Source organism: Orbicella faveolata, unplaced genomic scaffold (assembly GCF_042242905.1).
Source record: "Orbicella faveolata isolate gen_17 unplaced genomic scaffold, um_ofav_v1 contig_25, whole genome shotgun sequence".
In the NCBI taxonomy this organism is placed as follows: Eukaryota; Metazoa; Cnidaria; class Anthozoa; order Scleractinia; family Merulinidae; genus Orbicella; species Orbicella faveolata.
In genome coordinates this window covers 27,007,295-27,032,006 of record NW_028301553.1, presented here as the reverse complement: position 1 = coordinate 27,032,006, position 24,712 = coordinate 27,007,295, and the positions used below count along the sequence as shown (strand labels likewise).

The 24,712-nt window shown below is 39.9% G+C and overlaps 1 protein-coding gene across 1 annotated transcript; it reads right to left on the bottom strand.

The window, feature by feature from the left end:
• Positions 1 to 1,133: 1,133 nt before the first annotated feature.
• On the bottom strand, positions 1,134 to 10,383 carry LOC110043676 (ryncolin-1-like). The gene is made up of 3 exons (XM_089295032.1): positions 10,074 to 10,383; positions 2,268 to 2,654; positions 1,134 to 1,438 (listed from the first exon to the last, which is right to left on the bottom strand). The coding sequence occupies exons 1-3, from the start codon at positions 10,249 to 10,251 to the stop codon at positions 1,176 to 1,178; spliced, it is 828 nt and encodes a 275-aa protein (XP_089151158.1). The 5' UTR covers positions 10,252 to 10,383; the 3' UTR covers positions 1,134 to 1,175.
• Positions 10,384 to 24,712: the final 14,329 nt, after the last annotated feature.

The window sequence follows — 24,712 nt, the reverse complement described above, 5'->3', positions numbered from 1 at the left end:
ACGAAAAGCGAACAAGACTTACATTCACGAGCAAATTGTATATTTTTCGGTAACAATTATTCATACAGCTCTTGTTATGAGCAACCCGCGTGTATTCGATTAAATAGTAGCGTGAACGTGCTACACGTATGAGCATCTATAGAATAAAATACGAAGATATCTGTTCTACTCAAGAGTTCGTTCCTGAGATAAAAAAAAAAAAATGAAGTGAAAGAAATGTTTCCGGGCAATGACATGGAAATGGGCAATGGGCAATGGGCAATAGGCAATATAGGGAATGGGGAACGGGCACGGGCAATGGGACGGGGGGGATCAGTTTTTGTTTCTGGGCAACCGACCTCGGTTCTGAAAAACTGTCCTCGGAAAAAAATCTGAGAACGGATAATGGGGAACGGGGAACGGTGAACGGTGAACGGTGAACGGTGAACGGTGAACGGTGAACGGTGAACGGTGAACGGTGAACGGTGAACGGTGAACGGTGAACGGTGAACGGTGAACGGTGAACGGTGAACGGTGAACGGTGAACGGTGAACGGTGAACGGTGAACGGTGAACGGTGAACGGTGAACGGTGAACGGTGAACGGTGAACGGTGAACGGTGAACGGTGAACGGTGAACGGTGAACGGGGAACGGGGAACGGGGAACGGGGAACGGAATAAAAAAACTCTGATGTGTTAGCAACCAGTGGCATAAAGCTGCCTTAACTTTCAGCTCCTCACAGACCGCTTGAGAGGCCAAAATCATAATGCGTTAATGTCTCGAAGAGAAACGAACGCATGGACTACTTCAGTAAATGTCATGCATATGGTTGTGTATCTTTGTTGATAGCTTGTATACCTGCCCGGTTTTCTCTGACAATGACACTTAAACTTGACAAATTGTTAGTGAGTTTGCGAAGACCATTTCATTTATATTTAATTGCAGGGTAAAGCAAGGTTTTCTGTTCTCTCGCCTCTGTTTGCTTTTTCTTCTTCCTCCTCCTATAAAAATAGCGTAGAGGCTGCTTGTCTAAAAAGCGCGAGAAAAGATCTTAATTAATTCCTAACAATTAATTCCCAACAGAGTATTTCCGCCCCTTTTTTCAAGAGACCAAAGGAACTTCCATCAATACGTTTGAATAAAATCAATTTTACTCGTGATGAAGCAAAACCCAACGGGTTACAGACTGAAATTTTCTAAAAATCTGCTGGTCTTATTTTCATCTCAGATCTCTTGGCGGAGTAGTAGTCTCCCTTCCAATGATGCCAGTTGATGCCATCAGCGTGGGACTTGTGAGTACCGTGATGATAGAGACCGTTCAGGTTTGCTTGGTGGCAGGTACTGTACCACCATCCTCCTTTAAAGGTTACTGCACAGTGACGGGCATCCGGGTCATTGTCTTGATCTTTGGTTGAAAAAGGAGCGTCGCGCTGAAAGGAAAAAGAGTCGCCAGCAGTTCCTGGGTAAACAACAAAAATAAAAAAGAATGTCGCTTAGGTACATAATGCGGGTCTCCAGACGTCTATTACGGCGAGGCCATTTTAAAAAGGTCAAGCAGACATACGTTTTACCACAATAAGGGAATTATCTAATTTAAAGAGTGCAGTATCTGGGATTTTTAAAAAATAATGTATCAACGCTGTAACAGTGTAGATGATAAATTAGAGTCCAAAAGTTGAAAGTCTTATATCATGTTATATTAAACTGTGAAGGAGGCGGCGGTTGATACAAAAATCCAAAACTCATGTTAGTCAATTTAACCTTTCTGAGAGTGAACAGAATTCTTATTGATCTGGAAAAAATAAGCAGTAAAATCTATGCACTAAAATGTCTGATAAAATACAGGGAATGTGTTTTACTCTGTGATTCAAAGAGTATCGTTTAAACAAAATTAAACTTTGTGATTATTGGCGAGAGTGATTACTGAGTAATCACTTTCGCCAATGCTCACAAATGACACAGGCAATTCACTGAACCACTCAAAATTCAAAAAAAAAGGAAGGACAGTGCGGCTAGTGGGAAGCGCAGGAAAGCATGTGCAAGCCCGTCACGTCACAATTTTTTTTCACGCTTTGTGAGCGTAAAAATCCTAAACCAAATCAATTGCAAATTACAGTCGACAGTCAAACCGTGTTAGATCTCCATCGACAGCCGAAGATGGCTATTTCAATTTACTCTATTGGAGAGCTGTAAATGACAGCGCAAGATTAACACATGAAGCACATAGCATTTAAAATTTTACTTTCATGCCAGTTAGTGGTTGATCTTATTTAGTTTCATCCCCTTACCAGAGTAACTCCCCAGGCTTAGTCGATATTTGGCATTCTCACTTGCCACAGCAAACATGTCGTATTCAGCATAGGCAGTTTTTCCTTCGATGTCCTCAAGTTCTATTCGAATCCTGTTTCTTCCTTCCTTGGTCAGTCGGTGGATCTTGTCCAGTCCCAGCCAGAACTCGCCATTCAGGTTGCCGAACCCTCGTTTGTAGTCTGCCCAGCCTTGTTCGAAATCAACCGAGCCGTCCAATCTCTTTTGTATCACTGTCCACCCTCCACCGTCTGTTTTTTGGTCACAATAAACATAAAAAGGGTCGTCATCATCTGGATTGATGACGTACACACCACTGATCCCAGTTTCACCAGATTTTTGCAGATCGGTACAGTTTCTCTTGAGAGCTGCAGCAAAATAACTGAGATCAGTGTTACACCTGGTTATCAGAAATATTTTTTTTTACTCTTGATAATAATATATTTCCTAAAATAGTAAGATGCTAAGATATAGTGTAGAACAGAGAGGGGGGTGGAGAAAGTGCTAGTAGAGCTACAATGAACAATAAATACTGATGGTCACAAGGCTGTTAAACTTGATATAAGACCATGGGTGTGTCTGCGGTGGCGATCCACAATACCTTGCGAACCTAACAATGCCCATATGGCCCAAACAAAGCCAAATTTTTACAATATTTGTTCCTGTACTAAGGACATTGTGCAGCCTGGGTTTGAAGATTTTGTAACTTTTCTGTACGTTTTTATGAACGTTTTTAAGGTTTGCTTGCGCCAAGAACTATGGGTAAATGTACCAGTCGCCATCTTTTTTCCTACGGAGGATTGATCGTCTTTGTGTGACACCTAAAGAGGACCTTTGGACGGTTGTTTTCGCTGGCTAGCCCCTAAGCGGTAACGGCAAAATCACTACGTGTGAGATCGCGGCGAGGATCAAGAGACTTAGGAGAAGCATCATGACATTAGAAAGAATATAAACAAAAATGTGAATATCCTTGCGAAACTCTGCGTTAAAAATTTACGTAATGATGATGATTAAACTTGATAGTTCGTAAAACATGACGGAGCCAATTGAGAAATCCGCGACTCTGGCTCACACGTTTGGAGACAAAACTAACAGGCGATTTAACTGCCAGATTTTGTAGTCATATTCTCTGTGAGGCAGTGAGCTAAAAGAGACTCGAGTCCTGAGAGACCTTCATGGCAAACGAAAAGGGTCAGAGAAGTAGTGTCCAATTCTACTCCAAAGTAGACATCCTAGGATAAAGCCTGAACCGATTCAGCCAGGGAGGTAAGGTGTGATCGAGAGATTCTTAAGGGCCAAGATTTACACGTAACTCAAGATGGGAGAGAAAAATCCTCATCAACCCGTGCATCGGCTTCAGGAGCTGGAGCTACAGGACCCCGACAATCTTTGTCGAGTTTGCCATACGGGTGCTGAGACTTTGCTATTTTACATCCCGGGCAACTCAAGCAGTATGTTCCATAACGAGCAAAGAAAAGGGAAAATTTACATGTTCTGCTAAGATTTAAACTTCTTGCCGAGTAGGATAATATATAGATTTAGCCAAGCCTAAAATCGGAGCTCCTGATTGCAATAATTAACCATAAAGGAGAAAAGAAGATTTGTTTTTCTTGAGTCAGAAACTCACAAAAAAAAAGATCAATTGTGAGCATGTAATTATTCAGCGTGTGGTTTCGCTATTTTTTTCCAGTAAAATTTTAACAAACTATACCCAGTAACCAAGATTGTAGAAATTACGTACGCAATATATCAGGGACTTTCCAACTTCCAAGAGACAATTGTGAAAGGAATATGTCGGAAGAAAAGTCAAGAATGCGCCAGGGGTTAATTTGCCTCGACATTTAGCCTTTGCACGTATTCCCTCCTTCTCCCCCAAAGTAATAACCTGGTTTGAGCCTGCGATCCGATGGAAAATCAGTACCTGGTCAGCGGTCAACTTAACACAGCATGCGGCCTCATTGAACTCTAAACATGAGCCCACGATGTGGTCACGTGATACTGGTCAGATACCTTGTTTTGACAGCTGTCAATTAATCATAACATGGATGTCTCATCTCAAAGATGTACCTATTTTCATCACGAGCCAGAGCTAACCGGAAGCTCAAAAATTCGCCAGGTCCGGTTGCTATGGGGTGATGTCATTTATCTGTTAGGTTGCTGTCATCGCAAGACTTTTGCGGTTCTATTGTGGTTAGCGATAATTGCTTTCAGTGAGAGTAATTGTGTACAAAAGTAAGCTGGTTATTTTCAGATATGATCTGGCCACATAATTGATATTTTATAATAAATTTTCATAACGCGGGAATATTGCGCGGTCATACATATAAAAAAAAAAAGACTTCGACTTCGAATGAACCCGTCATCGGTCGCTGAAAACGGACACAAAACGAGATGTGCCTCTGAGTTAGAAGATATGGTGTCTCTCTGACGCATTTGTGCGAAATTGAGCCAGTTTCCAATCGAATTTGCCTTGAGGAGTTAAAGAGGGCGCGTGGGTTTTCTTTTCACGGGAAGGGAAACAAACGAGCTGCCCTGACTATACATGTGGATTGGTTTTCGCTTGAACCATAAAACAGTTGTTGAAAACCAAACGAAACCGCCAGCCACGATTGATTTATACATGAATTCATTCACCCAAAAACGACGGAGAGAACCAGAAAGTGTTTTCAGGTTGCGCTGCCCGTGACCAACCTCCCAGAGCATCGAATCAAGACAACAGCTTCAAAACTCAACAAGTCAAACGCACCAAGTTAAGTCTTCCGATTAATATTTTATTTGTATCATAACTTACACCCATTGTCATGCTTTTAGATTGAATGTGGACTAGATAGCTACTAAAATGTTAAATCACTATTTTCATTCGTGGGTTAGACCCTAAACTGAAGTCCATGGTACACCAGTTTTCTGAAAGACGAATCTAGATATATAGTAAAATCACCATGTAGCCACATATTATAAATCCGCTCTGGTTTTCCCACGCAAACGTCCTCGCAGTATTTCTACGTTACCGAGCGCTACAGGATATTTTACAAAAACCACATAATTTTTCAGTAATGCGTGACACTATAGGAAACAAAAACAACAACAAAATCGTCCTTTTTCCCTCGCTCGTTCATATCATACGAACATGTGACATATCCTTTTTCTGGTTCATCCAAGCTAAAGTCCATTCAATACAGTTGCTGAGAGCTTCGGGATATTTAACAAAATCGTCATAGTTATTTTTCCGTCGTACGTGACATTATAGGAAAATGTTACACATCCTTTTCTGGTTCACCCAGGCCGAAGTCCATGCAATACCGTTGCTGAGAGCTTCGGTATATGTAACAAAATCGCCATAGTTATTTTTCCGTCGTGCGTGAAATTATGGAAACATGTTCCATATCCTTTCTGGTTCACCCAGGCCGAAGTCCATGCAATACCGTTGCTGAGCGCTTCGGGATATGTAACAAAATCGCCATAGTTATTTTTCCGTTGTGCGTGACATTATAGGAACATGTTACATATCCTTTCTGGTTCATCCAGGCTGAAGTCCATGCAATACAGTTGCTGAGTGCTTCGGGATATGTAACAAAATCGCCATAGTTATTTTTCCGTCGTGTGTGACATTATAGACACATGTTACATATCCTTTCTGGTTCATCCAGGCTGAAGTCCATGCAATACAGTTGCTGAGTACTTCGGGATATGTAACAAAATCGCCATAGCTATTTTTCCGTTGTGCGTGACATTATAGGAACATGTTACATATCCTTTCTGGTTCATCCAGGCCGAAGTCCATGCAATACCGTTGCTGAGCGCTTCGGGATATGTAACAAAATCGTCATAGTTATTTTTTCCGTCGTGCGTGACATTATAGGAACATGTTACATATCCTTTCTGGTTCATCCAGGCTGAAGTCCATGCAATACAGTTGCTGAGTACTTCGGGATATGTAACAAAATCGCCATAGTTATTTTTCCGTCGTGTGTAACATTATAGACACATGTTACATATCCTTTCTGGTTCATCCAGGCTGAAGTCCATGCAATACAGTTGCTGAGTACTTCGGGATATGTAACAAAATCGCCATAGTTATTTTTCCGTTGTGCGTGACATTATAGGAACATGTTACATATCCTTTCTGGTTCATCCAGGCCGAAGTCCATGCAATACCGTTGCTGAGCGCTTCGGGATATGTAACAAAATCGCCATAGTTATTTTTCCGTTGTGCGTGACATTATAGGAACATGTTACATATCCTTTCTGGTTCATCCAGGCTGAAGTCCATGCAATACAGTTGCTGAGCGCTTCGGGATATGTAACAAAATCGCCATAGTTACTTTTCCGTCGTGTGTGACATTCTAGACACATGCTACATATCCTTTCTGGTTCATCCAGGCTGAAGTCCATGCAATACCGTTGCTGAGCGCTTCGGGATATGTAACAAAATCGCCACAGTTGTTTTTCCGTTCTGCGTGACATTATAGGAACATGTTACATATCCTTTCTGGTTCATCCAGGCTGAAGTCCATGCAATACAGTTGCTGAGTGCTTCGGGATATGTAACAAAATCGTGATAGTGATTTTTCCGTCGTGCTGTTTCCAGAATCGCTGGGCATTTCTCGTAAAGAATTACATCATGTACTCGAGATTTCTATCGCTCTTGAGAACTTTGACATAATTTTTGAGATAATTTCCTGACTGCCCATAACATTAACTGATTTTCAAAGTGTCGGTGCACATGATCTTCGAATTCGAATACTAGAAAATTCAGATTATTTTTGGAATCGCTAAGCAACAAACATGTATACAGAGAATACCCTAAACAGGTTTCAATTAGGCTTTCCGCGGAAAATCTGAGAACATTTCTGACTCTCGGACATTTCTGGCCGTCTGGGCATAGTCACTTCGCTTACTGAATAACAGTGATAACTGAGATTAGCGAAAACGTTTCATCTATACGTGCTCCGTAGCTTTACGAGAGTAAGAAATGTATCAAAAAGTCTAAGTTTTAAACTGGCGTTTGCGCCCCAACCTAGAAAACACATTGTTTCAACGTTATTTTTTCTTTTAATCCAAATTCTTCACGTCAGTCGCGCGATTTCCCGAATCGCCGACTAGTAAAATGTTTTGTATCTTTCTGACAAGATGGAATTGTCTTACAGTAAATATAATTTCACACTTTAGGATTATGACACATTCGTGCAAAACTTGACGCGTTTTGTGGAACATAAACGATCACCGACAGGGATATGATTACACTGGAATGTTGTAAGCCACTGGATACCCCGTGGAGATGTAGGACTAAAAGTTCTACATCTCCACGGGATCCCAGGTCTGTTTTTTGGTTGCTAAGAACGTCTGGCTCGTTATGATGATGCTGCTAACCTATTTTTCAAGGTTTTGGGTTTGCGTACCGACGTACGGACGGACGCACGAACAGTCATATGACAACCAAAATTTTTTCGATCGATGGGTTATCAAATTTTCTAAGGTATGGAGCTCCGCTCGCGAGCCTTCGACGCGCCGGAGCTCCGCTACAACAGCAGCAAGGCTTAAAAAATAACAGATTTTCAAAATCCGGTTGGCAGATTAACAGAAACATCTTTCTTATTCTCAATAACGTATTTCAGAGCGTTTTTCTGGTGGTCATTGAGAGTTTTAAACCCCCCCCCCCCCCCCCCAAATCGTAAAATTTACTGAATGTTGAGTTTTTATGGCTTTATTTGCGATTTTCATGAATTTCCTTAGGTGAAATCTTCCAAAATTTTTACATCACATCGCTTCCAGCAGGATACGAATTTTAAACACGAAAAAAAGTAGGGTTTGTAATGGCAGTTTTTTCGATATTTTCAAATTTATGTCTTTTACCGCTGCAAAAAATTTGGTCTTATAGATTTCCCTGAAAAACGAGCTCCGACTAAAGTAAAATATTTTCTACCAATCTGTTAAATTTTACGGAATTTCACCGAAGGAAACGCGAGAAAATTCACTGTCAGTTTTGCTTTTAGTGCTCATGTTGACGTAATAAAATATCGAAAAACACTGACGTTTTCCTCTGAGCGCGCGCAGATTACTTCCTCAGCGCTCGCGCGATCGTAAAACTATAGAGAGCCACCTTAAGGTGGCCGAACACAGTTTTTGCGCGCGCTTTTGCTGATACAATTCAGCGCGCACACAAGGATTGCAAAAAACAAACATGCCGTCAATAGAGCGATCATTTTATTTACTCAAAACCCGCAGTATCTGTGCTATTTCTCTCTATAATTTGACGCAGTGTATTGATGGCTTTAGTCTTTTATTACAAAGATATGTTAGAAAAGGTAACGATGCAAAGAACTCAGCAATTCTCAGCTTTTTCTTTGTTACCGAAAGAACCCAGTTAAATGCAGCGCATGCGTAGTAGGTCAAAAGATTGAATGAAAAATTGCACTCTCGGAAATACGCCTAATTCTCGAGAACCACTTATTAGAATTTCACGAAATTTGGCACGAAGATACTTTAGGAAATAAGTAACTGGAGTATTAGAAATAATTAAATTTTAACAAAGGAAATTTTAGATATTCCAGTGAACCTTCAACAAGGGATAAGTAAAGATCTCTCCGTTAAATTATTAGCAAAATGGCGTTAACTTGTGAGAATCGTTACAAGCTTGTTGCAGGCAAATTATAAAGAAAATCTAATGACTAGATTTTCTACAAATAAACAAAACCGATTTTAAAGGGCTGTTTATATTTATTCATGTTGCCATGGCAACGGCACATACGTCAGCTTAACCATCAAAAAACCAAAGTTTGTGTTATTAACTTGCTTGCTGCCATTTTTGGCGACCGACAGATCAAGGGTTTTAGAGAAAAATGTGAATGAAACACAGGTATCAAAAACTCTGTTCAGCCACCTTAATTGGTCACTGCTCTATTAGGCGAAAAGGTGAGATAAAGTCTGTGTTCGAGCCTAGTGGTTAATCATTCTATCCTGAGTGTCAGAGGGTTTTGTTTTTCGTGACGAAGCCGCTATAAGTGAGCAGCGAAAAAAGAAAACCCTCCGGCACCCAGGGTATGTTACTACAGGCTGGCGCTTATCTTCCGTTTCTGTAGAAATAGGCGACTAGGAGGTATATGTCTACCTTCTCCTCCCTCCGTCTCTTTCTAATCCCTCGCAGGGCTACCCCAGCTTTAAATTCGCCAGTGCCCATTTATATACATACACATCAGTGGGCCAGGGCTTAAACCTGGACCACTGCATCCCGAGTCCAACGTTTCAGCCGTTAGCTGCCAGTGCGCCAGTGTGCCAGAGCGTATCAAAATTTACTTTATTGACGAGAAGAAACCATTTTTTTTTCACAACATACACTAATGCTCAGTTGACTGGAAAAGCCTTTTTCGCGGTTAGCTGTTTTCGTTTGCATTACAATATAATCCAAGGTAGATGCCAGGCAATTTAGGACAGAAAGCACAAAATTGCCCGAAATTTCCTTACCATGATGTTGGGTCATATTGCCATGTAAATAAGAAAAGATGATAACCGTGGACATGGGTATACTCGAGATAAATGCGAAACCATACGTTACAAGCCAAAACCTAGTTTTGTGTGAAAGATACTTCTTTATCACTCTTTAAATGTCAAGCTGAATTCGAAAAGGAAATGATAATGTTCTGGGTCGCTGGTAAAAGTTGATGCATGGTGTTTGCCCGCTTGCGTGTGTATAACACGAGTATCTAAATCAAGGAGACCTTTTCTATGAGAAACTTTGTGAAAGCGTAGTTCGTCTCGTCTCCGTTTCACAGGACAACTAGGTGACTTACCGCTATAAGTAACGTTTTCAAGAGCGATGAGAGTTTCCTCTAATTGTTGAATCACTTCCTCTAGACAGGTCGGAGAACTTCTTACTTTCGCCATAAAAGTAAACAGCGACAGAAAAGCGCACAACACGATCCACTTTTGAGAAGCCATTTCTGAAAAAATGTAACCAACAAAGAACATATATACTGAGTTATTATTGTTCGCTAGAGTGGAACTTGGTTGAGGTCTGGGTTGATATTAATACAGTCAAGTATTCAAATGGTTGCTGATAGGAAAGAAGAATGCAGGCGTTGAATATTTCATGTAAATCACGAGTGTTATAAGAGGGAATGCCCCCGAAGACCGTATGAATTTAAAAAAATATGGCGCATGATTGAAAAATGAAAAACCTTTATATGAGTTTAGGAATCTGATATGATTTTGTTGCTTAAGTCTGCTTTTATTTTCCAGAAATTGCGCAAAAAAACTACAAACGACGCCGATGGCCACAAAATGGCGGACGTTATTAACAACACCAGATTTTCGGTTTTGAAAATTCCAAAAGGAAGCAGGCTCCTTAACTTTGGATATTTGTGTGAGAGCGCTATTAGGCATTGGCAAATTATTTAAGAGTAAAACCAGTAGTTCGGAATTCACAGTGCGCGTGGTTAAAAAATATCAGTCTGGAACAGTTTTTCATAAAATATTTTCCTATGCGGTATAGCCCAAAATCACTTGAGATTAACGTGGTGATCAGTCGAAATGTTGTTCTTTTCAAGGTTGTAAAATATTATTCTGGGGCTTTTTATTACTGTATGAAAAAAGCACGCTCTATTTCGAGTTAAGTACAACCTCGACTTGTCAGCAACCGCAAATGATCGAATTAGAGTCGCTATTATCGACAGAAAAATTCAAAAAAAACCTAGTGAAATGAAATGTAACAACCAAATAAAGTACCCGAACAAAATTAGGCTTCAAGGTTGGTTTTCTCTAGAGACGGAGTCGCAATTAGCTCTTATTAACCAAGTAGGAGGTCTGTATGGGAAAATCTTGACCGAGGTCGTGAGTACAGACCGAACGCAGTGAGTTCTGTACTCACCACCTCGGTCAAGACTCTCCCATAAATACTGACTAAGCTCGGTTAATAAGATGTTTATTATATGGCGCAAACAAAAACAATTTAATTCGTTTAATGTAACTGGCTTGTACTAACTGACATTTTGCTTGCGAACGGCGATGAGCTCAATTTAATTCTGCCAAAGTTTGCTTGTCTTCTTTACTTTTTTTTCCCATCAGACTTTTTGGCACTTCCATAAATAAATATTGTTAGATGAAAACAGTCAATGATTTTGTGTTTTAGTTTGAAACTTTTTTACTGCAAAACATTACCGATCTAGATGGCGGTCTAGATGGGAAAATCTAGACCGCTTTTAATATCGATTTCACGAAATCAAATTCATCAATTTGGTAGTTCCCTGTCCTTGTGAGACAGAGCCATATAGTAATCACCCTGAAAGAACGGCATCAAATTTCTGAGGCACCTCCAAAGCAAAACGAGTCAATTTGAAATCGTTGTTAAGTCACTCTTAAGTCGTTAGCAGGTTTTAATACACGATTTCAGAAGTAAAAGGAAATTATAAACTTTTACTTGCTAAAAAAAAGTTAAGAACATTTGGTGATAAATCACGAAAAATTTTGGCGACAAAAACAGCTTTGACTTTTAGCTAGCCGTACAGTAGAATACGGCCCGCTAAAATGACCAATCACAGCGCGCGTACTAACTGAGAAATATAATTGGAGCGTTTATGACCTAGTGAAAATCGAAAATCGGAGTCATAACAGAAGTCATACGCTCGACGGAATCGGAATCGGAAGAATCAGAACGATTCCATTTCTTCCGATTCCGTTTACGACTCCGTCGCTTATGATCCAATAAAAACTAGGATGTCAGAGTCGGAAGCAGAAGCAGAAGAACCAACCAATCACAAGGACCGGAATCGAGTATTGCGATTGGTTTATTCTTCCGCTTCTGCTTCCGACTCCCGACAATCTAGTTCTCACTAGATCGTAAGCGACAGAGTCATAAACAGAATCGGTTTTCTGCTTCCGACTCCGTTGGTTTGATTATCTCTAGATCTTATCACTTTACACTTCTGATTACGACTCCAACTACAACTCCGTCGCTAGTGAAAACCAGCCTTAGAGATTTTTTCAAAGCACCAAAAGCAGAACCCGATTACTGTAATTCTGTCGGAAGTTTTCAAATTAAAAACTCGAAACTAGTTCGTGTATGCGGTCTAACTCCGCGGTTAAGTCTGTACCGCGATCGTTTTAGCTTTTAATAGATATAGGTATGTCTTTACTAATGCAGTTGGATTGTCCTGCAGGTGAAACTTTCCGAATATCTTTACAGCAAAGATTTTGTTTCACAACAACATACTAGCATCGTCTCTTGCTGGCGAAAAATAGTAAAAGGCATTTGCAGAAAAATATACAGAAGATAAGCATTACAATAATTGAGACTATTTACCTGCAAATCTTCGCTTTGACCTGAATATATTCTATCACCAATTATTTGCAGCACACCTGGATTTCAACTGCCTAATGCGATCTTCATTAGGGTAAATACGCTGTTAAAACTACACGCGTCATCCTGCTTTTAAAAGTTTCAAATTTAACTTTCGCGCGCGCATGATCACTCTGCCGTAGGCGCTTAGACAAGTAGTCAAAAGTAGGATGGCGCGTGCAGTTGTAACCAAGCATTTACACTGATGATAAATGCTTCGTTACTTCTTCCTTGGTAATCTCTTTTTATCAATTCTCTCATTTTCTTTAATAAAAGAGGGAACAAATCCCAACCGAAACGATAAATTGTTTGCCGGTAACGAAAACTTTAGTGTAACGTTATTATTTCTAAATTGGTCTCTTTGCTACGGTGTCACGCCATGCAATTCTCCGGTAACATATCTACCTCGCTGCCTAACCAGATCGCAGTTTTAAACTGCTACATTTGAATTTTTTGCTTTCCGTTGTTTTAGAAAAAGATACAGAGTGGGGAAAAATAGCCAAAAAAGAAGAAGCGAAACTTTCTCTGGTATAACTGTCAAATTTAAGGAAATTTTGGGTTGCAAAGCTGCGGTTCATCACTTGATGGTGGCCAATTAAGGACGCTGCCGACTAAACATGCTAAATAAAAAGGTTTTTGCGCCAGATTAGAACCATGCGGAAAAAGTAGATCTTTGCAAGGGCTGCTGCGAGGATTTTCGCGGATGTAGCGCGGGGAAATGTTTGATGCTTATGGCCCACAACTCAAAACGTTCATGTCTGTTGGAATTTTACTTCAGTATTTTCGTCGTAAGCTGGTCCAGTTTGGGTGAAGTAAGCTTTATGATGTCACTGACAAAGTTGTGTTCCGCTACTTCTTTTACAAGAACTCCACATTACTCCACTCTAAGTTTCACATACGTTGAAGATTAACAGCCTGTCCATAACACAGCAAAAAACTGGTTGAATATATTTGGATATAGCAGCGTTTCGGGACTTCAAAGTTTCCCTCCTCTTGCCACACACTTGCGAGGATTTCGCCAGTCTATCTCGACCGAAAAGTAAACACAAAATTAATTGGAAGTTTGAGTTTCGCTTGAATTGTAAGCAACGCTTGATGTTTTATCAAGGCCCGATAAGTGACAATTAAGTTTATGTCTGTCGATACTGCTCAGTTTTGTTTGTGTAAAACTCCAATAAATTGTCTGTTGTCGATGAATAAGAGCGCCCGCCGATGCGTGTTTTGTACAGTCAGTAAAACATGACAAATTGGACTTCCTCGCTTTCGTATGAAAACGTACATCGAACTCATATAATATCCCTAGTTTTTAAATATGTTTAAGGTTGATAAATGTTTGAGAACATATTAAAAGCTTGGCTGAAAATATGTGAATACAGCAGAAATAATCAGCAAAAGCTTAGCTGAAAATATGTGAATACAGCAGAAATAATCAGCAAAATTACGATGACGCTTCCTTTAATCAACTCGAATAACGATTTCGATTTTGTTGGTTGAGTTATCAAAACTCCTTGTCTATTTTATTTTCGCAGCGTAAAATTTCACGATGTTAAAGAAACACACATGATGATAGCAGCCTTTTGGCGTTGGTGAAAATTGTTGCAGCATCTCAGCACAAAAGACAACGAAAGAAATCTCTGTCAAGATTTGTTGACTGGTGAAAACACCGACTCGGATTTGAAAATGCACGCGCTGCACTATGCAAATAAGCTACTTAATGCACGGGTTAGACTTTCCTTTCAAAAACTTTTGCAAACTTGCCAAACAAACAGAAACAATAAGAAACTATCAAAACAGGGTTTGGTTGTAATTAAACATTGTTTGGGAAACCTCACAAATTAAGGACGGTGCCTACTAAATACAAAGGTTTTTGCGCTACGTAAGGACCACGTGGGAAAAGTAGACCTTTGCAAGGGCTATTGGAATCCACAAAGAAAAACTGGGGTAGCCACGCATTTTTTCGAGATAGTTAGCCTTGAATCTCAACAAAAATGCTGAAACCAGCATTTTCTGGAAAAAAGAAGGCAAGGATATTTCTTCGCAGATTTCCTTTCGAATTCGCCTGTACAAACAGAAAAGCAAACACATTTACAAAGATCTTAAAACTGCATGGTAAATGGTAACATAAAATCCATTTTTTGTATGTTTTTAATATCAAAATCGTTGCAACATTGCTTTTAGCGTCTCCAACAGCCTTCCTCTGGTTCAGATAAAATATAGTCTAAATACCTTTTGCTCACAACCAGAAACTAGTCACGTGTTGAATAGGCTTGCCACTTCCATTTCATAACAAAATGTGGGGGTAACCACGCGTTTTCTTTTTTAAGTTATTGATCTTTTTTCAAAACTTTTACGGTGCCCGGTGCATTTTTTTCCTGTCACCTCCCCAGTAAGTAAAACATTTGCGTATTTCGCACTTGTTTTGCGCGCGCACTACGCCATCTGCAGGTACATGTTTACAGTTGGACTTCACTACAATTTTCCACAGAAAACAACTAGTTTTTCAGCTGGATGACGTTAAACGTTAGTGGTTAGCGATATGCTGCTATTTTGGTGTTCCTGAATTTAGTACGGGTTCATTAAACTTGATTTGGTCACAGTAAGAAACTTTTGCTTTCTTTTAGTCGTGTACTTGGTAGCGTAGTTGATTGCATCAATGTCAATCCCAGTGCGCGCGTGGCGCTTAAACCATGCCTTGTGCAATGCAATCTCGTTCCAAGAGCCCAAGTGTCTTTTGGTCAGCGCCAAGACACGGAGCTCTGGAATAATCAATTTCCAGACTCCAAGATTTTAGGAGTTCCCGTTTCACGGCGCATGCGTGCCTTGGTTTAAAACATGGCAATCTCGTTCCCAGAGTCCACGTGTCTTTTGGTCAGGTGCTGACCAAAGGCGTAGCACATTTTCCAAAGCAAAATGAAGCTGTCAATAAAAAATACATTTCATGTGCATATAGATAGCGTTGAATTGGCTACCCAATTCAAGGAGTCTCGCAGTAGCCCAATGGTTACATTTCCGAACTTCGGTTCGGAAGGGCATGGCGTTCAGCCCCCGCGGGGAGACTCCGTTATTTTATTTTACTATTATAATTTTTTTTTTCGCGCACAACACGATCCACTTGTGAGAAGCCATTTCTGAAAAAATGTAACCAACAAAGAACATATATACTGAGTTATTATTGTTCGCTGGAGTGGAACTTGGTTGAGGTCTGGGTTGAGATTAATACAGTCAAGTATTCAAATGGCTGCTGATAGGAAAGAAGAATGCAGGCGTTGAATATTTCATGTAAATCACGAGCGTTAAGAGAGAATGCCCCCGAAGACCGCGTGAAATCAAAAAAAAATGTGGCGCATGATTGAAAAATGAAAAACCGTTACATTTCGCTCAGAGATACCCTATGATGAGTTTAGAGATGTGATATGATTTTTTGCTTAGGTCTGCTTTTATTTTCCAGAAATTTCGCCAAAAACTACAAACGACGCCGATGGCCACAAAATGGCGGACATTATTAACAACACAAGATTTTCGGTTTTGAAAATTCCAAAAAGAAGCAGGCTCCTTAACTTTGGATATTTGTGTAGTAGCGCTATTAGGCATTGGCAAATTATTTAAGAGTGAAACCAATAGTTCAGAATTCGCAGTGCGCGTGGTTAAAAAATCTCATTCTGGAACAGTTTTTCATAAAATATTTTCCAATGCGGCATAGCCCAAAATCACTTGAGATTAACGTCGTGATTAGTCGAAATGTTTTGCTTCTCAAGGTTGTAAAATATTATTCTGGGGCTTTTTATTAATGTATGAAAAAAGCACGCTCTATTTCGAGTTAAGTACAGTACAGCCCAAAAATAATGCACGCGCAAGAACTTCTTTTTGCGTCTTCTTGCGGCTTCTTGCGGGTCGCTTGCGCTTGGATCCTGCAAGACGCAAGAACTTCTTTGCGGTTAGGAGTTAAAACCGCAAGAACTTCTTTGCGGTTGGATTTTCGATACGCAAGAACTTCTTTGCGGTAGGATTTTCAACCCGCAAGAACTTCTTTGCGCTAACGCTCTTAGCACGCGAAAATCCGTATCAAGACAGTACCGTCTTGGCGACGGGTTCTAAAAAACACAACTAACAGGCACAACGAAAAAAACATAACTAGCGCCGCGCTTACCGTAAGAAGCATTAAAACGACAAATTCTTAACTCTTGACAATTTAAACTCTAAAGTTCAGTTCAGGCAACGAACTTTTCATGAGTCTAACTTAATTCGAATTTGGACCGATCCCCGGGAACGACCAAAGAAAAAGTAATGAACGGATGCGCGTTTGATGAAACTTCGAATTCGTTGATCGGCGTGAGCTGCTGTTTACATGTTCCACAAAGCTGTATTTCAATCCATCAAAACGTAAACAAATATAACAGAAGAAGAAGTTGATTCTCAGCCGTACCGACTAACAAACAAATCGTCGACCTTACTACGTATACGGCTACCGTTACACAAGAGATCTTCGGAAGCTTCTTAATGATGTGACTAATATTATAAGTTCTAAAGTGTAAGCCATATAAAGTCTAAACGCTGTTGAGGTCGTCCTTGGAGAGAGTTTTCGTTCGCGAATAAATCAGTTGGTAGATTTTATCTCTGACAGTGGGAAGATTTTCGTCACGTGCTAAGCAACCTGTGAATCGAGAGTGTCTCAAAATAACTTTACAGATTGAGACAGAGATAAGGCCTTTGGCTTTTTGTTGGTCTATAATTATTTTCATCAGTTTAGTAACAGTACATGTTTTATCGGTTGGTTCTGAATTAGATACTGGGTTCACTTTGTTTTGCTTTCCGGCTACATGGAGGAAATTTTACTGTTTACAATGTTATTACGATGTGTCCCGGAGTCCCGGGCCCGCGGTGTGATAGCGGCGCGAAATGAGTTTATTTGAAATGGCTTTTTCTGTCCGGAACAAAGGTTAAAAAAACACACATTTACTGGGAAGTAACTTCCAAGTATAACCCAAATTTTGAAACAAGCAAGTTTCTCAGTCGGCGAAAACAAGCACAGGACTACATGCACGCATGACAAAAGCGTGACTTTTCACGCATCAGTAATGTTTGAAGAGTTTATGCAAATTCAAGGCGTCACAACAACATGATTGTTATCAGTGCATGCTGTCTTGAAAGATTTCGTTCAATGGGATTCTCTTCGAAATAAGAGGAATGCATAAGGCAAACTCATGAGATTTCGCTGTTCAGAAGATCATTTATGTGCTTATCACAACCATAGTTATACCGGTAATGTTTTACCGCATTGCAAACAGGGTAGAATTTACGAAGTTCGCTTCCATAGGCGACTTTCAAGTTTCCTTGATTACTGTTTGTTTAGAAACACAAAATATATTTTCTGCAAGGGCTTTTCGCCTGTAATACTAATTCTGCGAAAAGTTCTTAAAGAAACTTACAACATCGTAGTGCACACGCAGTCTTTGCGGTTCAGTGTGCGATTTGAACGAAAGTTGTCTTCGCTCACATATCCGCAAGGAGAAGACAACACTTCTGAATGATAATGAATTTTGCATTCAGAAGCAAAAAGAGTTGGACCCCAGACTAACTACATCGTAGTTCGATTTTTCTACGTGGACTGTTTCTTCATGAGCTTCATTACTTGGAGACGTTTTGTGATTGTCGCATAATCTGCCAGCAGACTGTTCAAGTGATCGAAGGGCTTCTTTCCCGTAGGTATCATGAACACGCGAGTGCGTTCGATATTATTTTCACAATATAAGCAAACATAAATCCAGATCTGGTCTCAGCTGTTGGAAATATATCTCTTCCCACTGCAGTGACATATCTTATGGATAACATTGCGAGCAAACGCTGAGCATTTCGACCACCAACATGGCACTTATAAACGAACAGACTGTTTGACTGCAACAACTTCTTGCGCCTTCTTGCGGCTTGCGGTAAGATTCATAAGTTCTTGCGGCTTCTTGCGGTTAGATTTTCAACTTCTTGCGGCTTCTTGCGGATAGACTTTCAACTTCTTGCGCTTCGAATGTTCTTGCGGGTAAACCGCAAAAACACGACATTTTTACTTCTTGCGGCGGTTTGCGTGTTCTTGCGCCACTTCTTGCGCGTGCATTATTTTTGGGTTGTACTGTACAACCTCGACTTGTCAGCAACCGCAAATGATCGAATTAGAGTCGCTATTTTCGACAGAAAAATTCAAAAAAAACCTAGTGAAATGAAATGTAACAACCAAATAAAGTACCCGAACAAAATTAGGCTTCAAGGTTGGTTTTCTCTAGAGACGGAGTCGTAATTAGCTCTTATTAACCAAGTAGGAGGTCTGTATGGGAAAATCTTGACCGAGGTCGTGAGTACAGACCGAATGCAGTGAGCTCTGTACTCACGACCTCGGTCAAGATTCTCCCATAAATACCGACTAAGCTCGGTTAATAAGATGTTTATTATATGGCGCAAACAAAAACAATTTAATTCGTTTAATGTAACTGGTTTGTTCTAACTGACATTTTGCTTGCGAACTGCGATGAGCTGAATTTAATTCTGCCAAAGTTTGCTTGTCTTCTTTCCTTTTTTTTCTCATCAGGCTTTTTGGCACTTCCATAAATAATTATTGTTAGATGAAAACAGTCAATGATTTTGCATTTTAGTTAGAAACTTTTTCACTGCAAAACATTACCGGTCTAGATGCCGGTCTAGATGGGAAAATCTAGACCGCTTTCAATATCGATTTTGAGGAAAGTCCCCAGTCCCTGTGAGACCGAGCCATACAATAATCACGCTGAAAGAACGGCATCAAATTTCTGAGGCACTCCAAAGCAAGACGAGTCAATTTGAAATCGTTGTTAAGTGACTCTTAAGTCGTTAGCAGGTTTTAATGCACGATTTCAGAAGTAAAAGGAAACTATAAACTTTTACTTGCTAAAAAATAGTTAAGAACACTAGGTGATAAATCACGAAACATTTTGGCGACAAAAACAGCTTTGACTTTTAGCTAGCCGTACAGTAGAATACGGCCCGCTAAAATGATCAATCACAGCGCGCGTACTAACTGAGAAATATAATTAGAGAGTTTATGACCTAGTGAAAATCGAAAATCGGAGTCATAACAGAAGTCATACGCTCGACGGAATCGGAGTCGGAAGAATCAGAACGATTCCATTTCTTCCGATTCCGTTTACGACTCCGTCGCTTATGATCCAATAAAAACTAGGATGTCAGAGTCGGAAGCAGAAGCAGAAGAACCAACCAATCACAAGGACCGGAATCGAGTATTGCGATTGGTTTATTCTTCCGCTTCTGCTTCCGACTCCCGACAATCTAGTTCTCACTAGATCGTAAGCGACAGAGTCATATGCAGAATCGGTTTTCTGCTTCCGACTCGGTTGGTTTGATTATCTCTAGATCTTATCACTTTACACTTCTGATTACGACTCCAACTACAACTCCGTCGCTAGTGAAAACCAGCCTTAGAGAGCACCAAACCAAAGCACCAAAAGCAGAACCCGATTACTGTAATTCTGTCGGAAGTTTTCAAATTAAAAACTCGAAACTAGTTCGTGTATGCGGTCTAACTCCGCGGTTAAGTCTGTACTGCGATCGTTTTGGCTTTTAATAGATATAGGTATGTCTTTACTAATGCAGTTGGATTGTCCTGCAAGTGAAACTTTCCGAATATCTTTACAGCAAAGATTTTGTTTCACAACAACATACTAGCATCGTCTCTTGATGGCGAAAAAAAGTAAAAGGCATTTGCAGAAAAATATACAGAAGATAAGCATTACAATAATTGAGACTATTTACCTGCAAATCTTCGCTTTGACCTGAATATATTCTATCACCAATTATTTGCAGCACACCTGGATTTCAACTGCCTAAAGCGATCGTCATTAGGGTAAATACGCTGTTAAAACTACACGCGTCATCCTGCTTTTAAAAAGTTTCAAATTTAACTTTTGCGCGCGCATGATCACTCTGCCGTAGGCGCTTAGACAAGTAGTCAAAAGTAGGATGGCGCGTGCAGTTGTAACAAAGCATTTACACTGATGATAAATGCTTCGTTACTTCTTCCTTGGTAATCTCTTTTTATCAGTTCTCTCATTTTCTTTAATAAAAGAGGGAACAAATCCCAACCGAAACGATAAATTGTTTGCCGGTAACGAAAACTTTAGTGTAACGTTATTATTTCTAAATTGGTCTCTTTGCTACGGTGTCACGCCATGCAATTCTCCGGTAACATATCTACCACGCTGCCTAACTAGATCGCAGTTTTAAACTGCTACATTTGAATTTTTTGCTTTCCATTGTTTTAGAAAAAGATACAGAGTGGGGAAAAATAGCCAAAAAAGAAGAAGCGAAACTTTCTCTGGTATAACTGTCAAATTTAAGGAAATTTTGGGTTGCAAAGCTGCGGTTCATCACTTGATGGTGGCCAATTAAGGACGCTGCCGACGAAACATGCTAAATAAAAAGGTTTTTGCGCCAGATTAGAGCCATGCGGAAAAAGTAGATCTTCGCAAGGGCCGCATCGAGGATTTTTGCGGATGTAGCGCGGGGAAATGGCGTCCGAAATTCCAAAAATGTTTGATGCTTATGGCCCACAACCCAAAACGTTCATGTCTGTTGGAATTTTACTTCAGTATTTTCGTCGTAGGTTGCTCCAGTTTGAGTGAAGTAAGCTTTATGATATTACTGACAAAGTTGTGTTCCGCTACTTCTTTTACAAGAACTCCACATTACTCCACTCTAAGTTTCACATACGTTGAAGATTAACAGCCTTTCCATAACACGGCAAAAAACTGGTTGGATATATTTGAATATAGCAGCGTTTCAGGACTTCAAAGTTTCCCTCCTCTTGCCACACACTTGCGAGGATTTCGCCAGTCTATCTCGACCGAAAAGTAAAAACAAAATTAATTGCAAGTTTGAGTTTCGCTTGAATTGTAAGCAACGCTTGATGTTTTATCAAGGCGCGATAAGTGACAATTAAGTTTATGTCTGTCGATACTGCTCAGTTTTGTTTGTGTAAAACTCCAATAAATTGTCTGTTGTCGATGAATAAGAGCGCCCGCCGATGCGTGTTTTGTACAGTCAGTAAAACATGACAAATTGGACTTCCCCGCTTTCGTGTGAAAACGTACATCGAACTCATATAATATCCCTAGTTTTTAAATATGTTTAAGGTTGATAAATGTTTGAGAACATATTAAAAGCTTGGCTGAAAATATGTGAACACAGCAGAAATAATCAGCAAAATTACGATGACGCTTTCTTTAATCAACTCGAATAACGATTTCGATTTTGTTGGTTGAGTTATCAAAACTCCTTGTCTATTTTATTTTCGCAGCGTAAAATTTCACAATGTTAAAGAAACACACATGATGATAGCAGCCTTTTGGCGTTGGTGAAAATTGTTGCAGCATCTCAGCACAAAAGACAACGAAAGAAATCTCTGTCAAGATTTGTTGACTGGTGAAAACACCGACTCGGATTTGAAAATGCACGCGCTGCACTATGCAAATAAGCTACTTAATGCACGGGTTAGACTTTCCTTTCAAAAACTTTTGCAAACTTGCCAAACAAACAGAAACAATAAGAAACTATCAAAACAGGGTTTGGTTGTAATTAAACATTGTTTGGGAAACCTCACAAATTAAGGACGGTGCCTACTAAATACAAAGGTTTTTGCGCTACGTAAGGACCACGTGGGAAAAGTAGACCTTTGCAAGGGCTATTGGAATCCACAAAGAAAAACTGGGGTAGCCACGCATTTTTTCGAGATAGTTAGCCTTGAATCTCAACAAAAATGCTGAAACCAGCATTTTCTGGAAAAAAGAAGGCAAGGATATTTCTTCGCAGATTTCCTTTCGAATTCGCCTGTACAAACAGAAAAGCAAACACATTTACAAAGATCTTAAAACTGCATGGTAAATGGTAACATAAAATCCATTTTTTGTATGTTTTTAATATCAAAATCGTTGCAACATTGCTTTTAGCGTCTCCAACAGCCTTCCTCTGGTTCAGATAAAATATAGTCTAAATACCTTTTGCTCACAACCAGAAACTAGTCACGTGTTGAATAGGCTTGCCACTTCCATTTCATAACAAAATGTGGGGGTAACCACGCGTTTTCTTTTTTAAGTTATTGATCTTTTTTCAAAACTTTTACGGTGCCCGGTGCATTTTTTTTCCTGTCACATCCCCAGTAAGTAAAACATTTGCGTATTTCGCACTTGTTTTGCGCGCGCACTACGCCATCTGCAGGTACATGTTTACAGTTGGACTTCACTACAATTTTCCACAGAAAACAACTAGTTTTTCAGCTGGATGACGTTAAACGTTAGTGGTTAGCGATATGCTGCTATTTTGGTGTTCCTGAATTTAGTACGGGTTCATTAAACTTGATTTGGTCACAGTAAGAAACTTTTGCTTTCTTTTAGTCGTGTACTTGGTAGCGTAGTTGATTGCGTCAATGTCAACCCCAGTGCGCGCGTGGCGCTTAAACCATGCCTTGTGCAATGCAATCTCGTTCCAAGAGCCCAAGTGTCTTTTGGTCAGCGCCAAGACACGGAGCTCTGGAATAATCAATTTCCAGACTCCAAGATTTTAGGAGTTCCCGTTTCACGGCGCATGCGTGCCTTGGTTTAAAACATGGCAATCTCGTTCTCAGAGCCCACGTGTCACATTTTCGAAAGCAAGATGAAGCTGTCAATAAAAAATACATTTCATGTGCATATAGGTAGCGTTGAATTTGCTACCCAATTCAAGGAGTCTCCCAGTAGCCCGGCCAATGGTTACATTTTCGAACTTCGGTTCGGAAGGGCATGGCGTTCAGCGGGGAGACTCCGTTATTTTATTTTATTATTATAATTTTTTTTTTTCGCGCACAACACGATCCACTTTTGAGAAGCCATTTCTGAAAAAATGTAACCAACAAAGAACATATATACTGAGTTATTATTGTTCGCTGGAGTGGAACTTGGTTGAGGTCTGGGTTGATATTAATACAGTCAAGTATTCAAATGGTTGCTGATAGGAAAGAAGAATGCAGGCGTTGAATATTTCATGTAAATCACGAGCGTTAAGAGGGAATGCCCCCGAAGACCGCGTGAAATCAAAAAAATGTGGCGCATGATTGAAAAATGAAAAACCTTTACATTTCGCTCAGAGATACCCTATGATGAGCTTAGAGATGTGATATGATTTTTTGCTTAGGTCTGCTTTTATTTTCCAGAAATTTCGCAAAAAAACTACAAACGACGCCGATGGCCACAAAATGGCGGACATTATTAACAACACAAGATTTTCGGTTTTGAAAATTCCAAAAGGAAGCAGGCTCCTTAACTTTGGATATTTGTGTGAGAGCGCTATTAGGCATTGGCAAATTATTTAAGAGTAAAACCAGTAGTTCAGAATTCGCAGTGCGCGTGGTTAAAAAATCTCATTCTGGAACAGTTTTTCATAAAATATATTCCAATGCGGCATAGCCCAAAATCACTTGAGATTAACGTTGTGATTAGTCGAAATGTTTTGCTTCTCAAGGTTGTAAAATATTATTCTGGGGCTTTTTATTACTGTTGAAAAAAGCACGCTCTATTTCGAGTAAAGTACAACCTCGACTTGTCAACAACCGCAAATGATCGCATTAGAGTCGCTATTATCGACAGAAAAATTCAAAAAAAAACTTAGTGCAATGAAATGTAACAACCAAAATAAAGTACCCAAACAAAATTAGGCTTCAAGGTTGGTTTTCACTAGTGACGGAGTCGTAATTTGCTCTTATTAACCAAGTAGGAGGTCTGTATGGGAGAATTTTGACCGAGGTCGTGAGTACAGACCGAACGCAGTGAGGTCTGTACACACGACCTCGGTCAAGATTCTCTCAAAGCAAAGACCGACTAAGCTCGGTTAATACGATGTTTATTATATGGCGCAAACAGAAACAATTTAATTTGTTTAATGTAACTGGTTTGTACTAACTGACATTTTGCTTGCGAACGGCGATGAGCTGAATTTAATTCTGCCAAAGTTTGCTAGTCTTCTTTCCTTTTTCTTCTCATCAGGCTTTTCGGCACTTCCATAAATAAATATTGTTAGATGAAAACAGTC

What these genes read in the sequence shown, in the direction of transcription:
- LOC110043676 (XM_089295032.1), bottom strand. Translation starts at nt 10,251, where the DNA reads ATGTTCTTTGTTGGTTACATTTTTTCAGAAATGGCTTCTCAAAAGTGG. An exon ending in TGAAAACGTTACTTATAGCG is followed by an intron (nt 2,655 to 10,073) that starts GTAAGTCACCTA and finishes ATTTTGCTGCAG; the next exon opens with CTCTCAAGAGAAACTGTACC. An exon ending in AAGCCTGGGGAGTTACTCTG is followed by an intron (nt 1,439 to 2,267) that starts GTAAGGGGATGA and finishes TTGTTTACCCAG; the next exon opens with GAACTGCTGGCGACTCTTTT.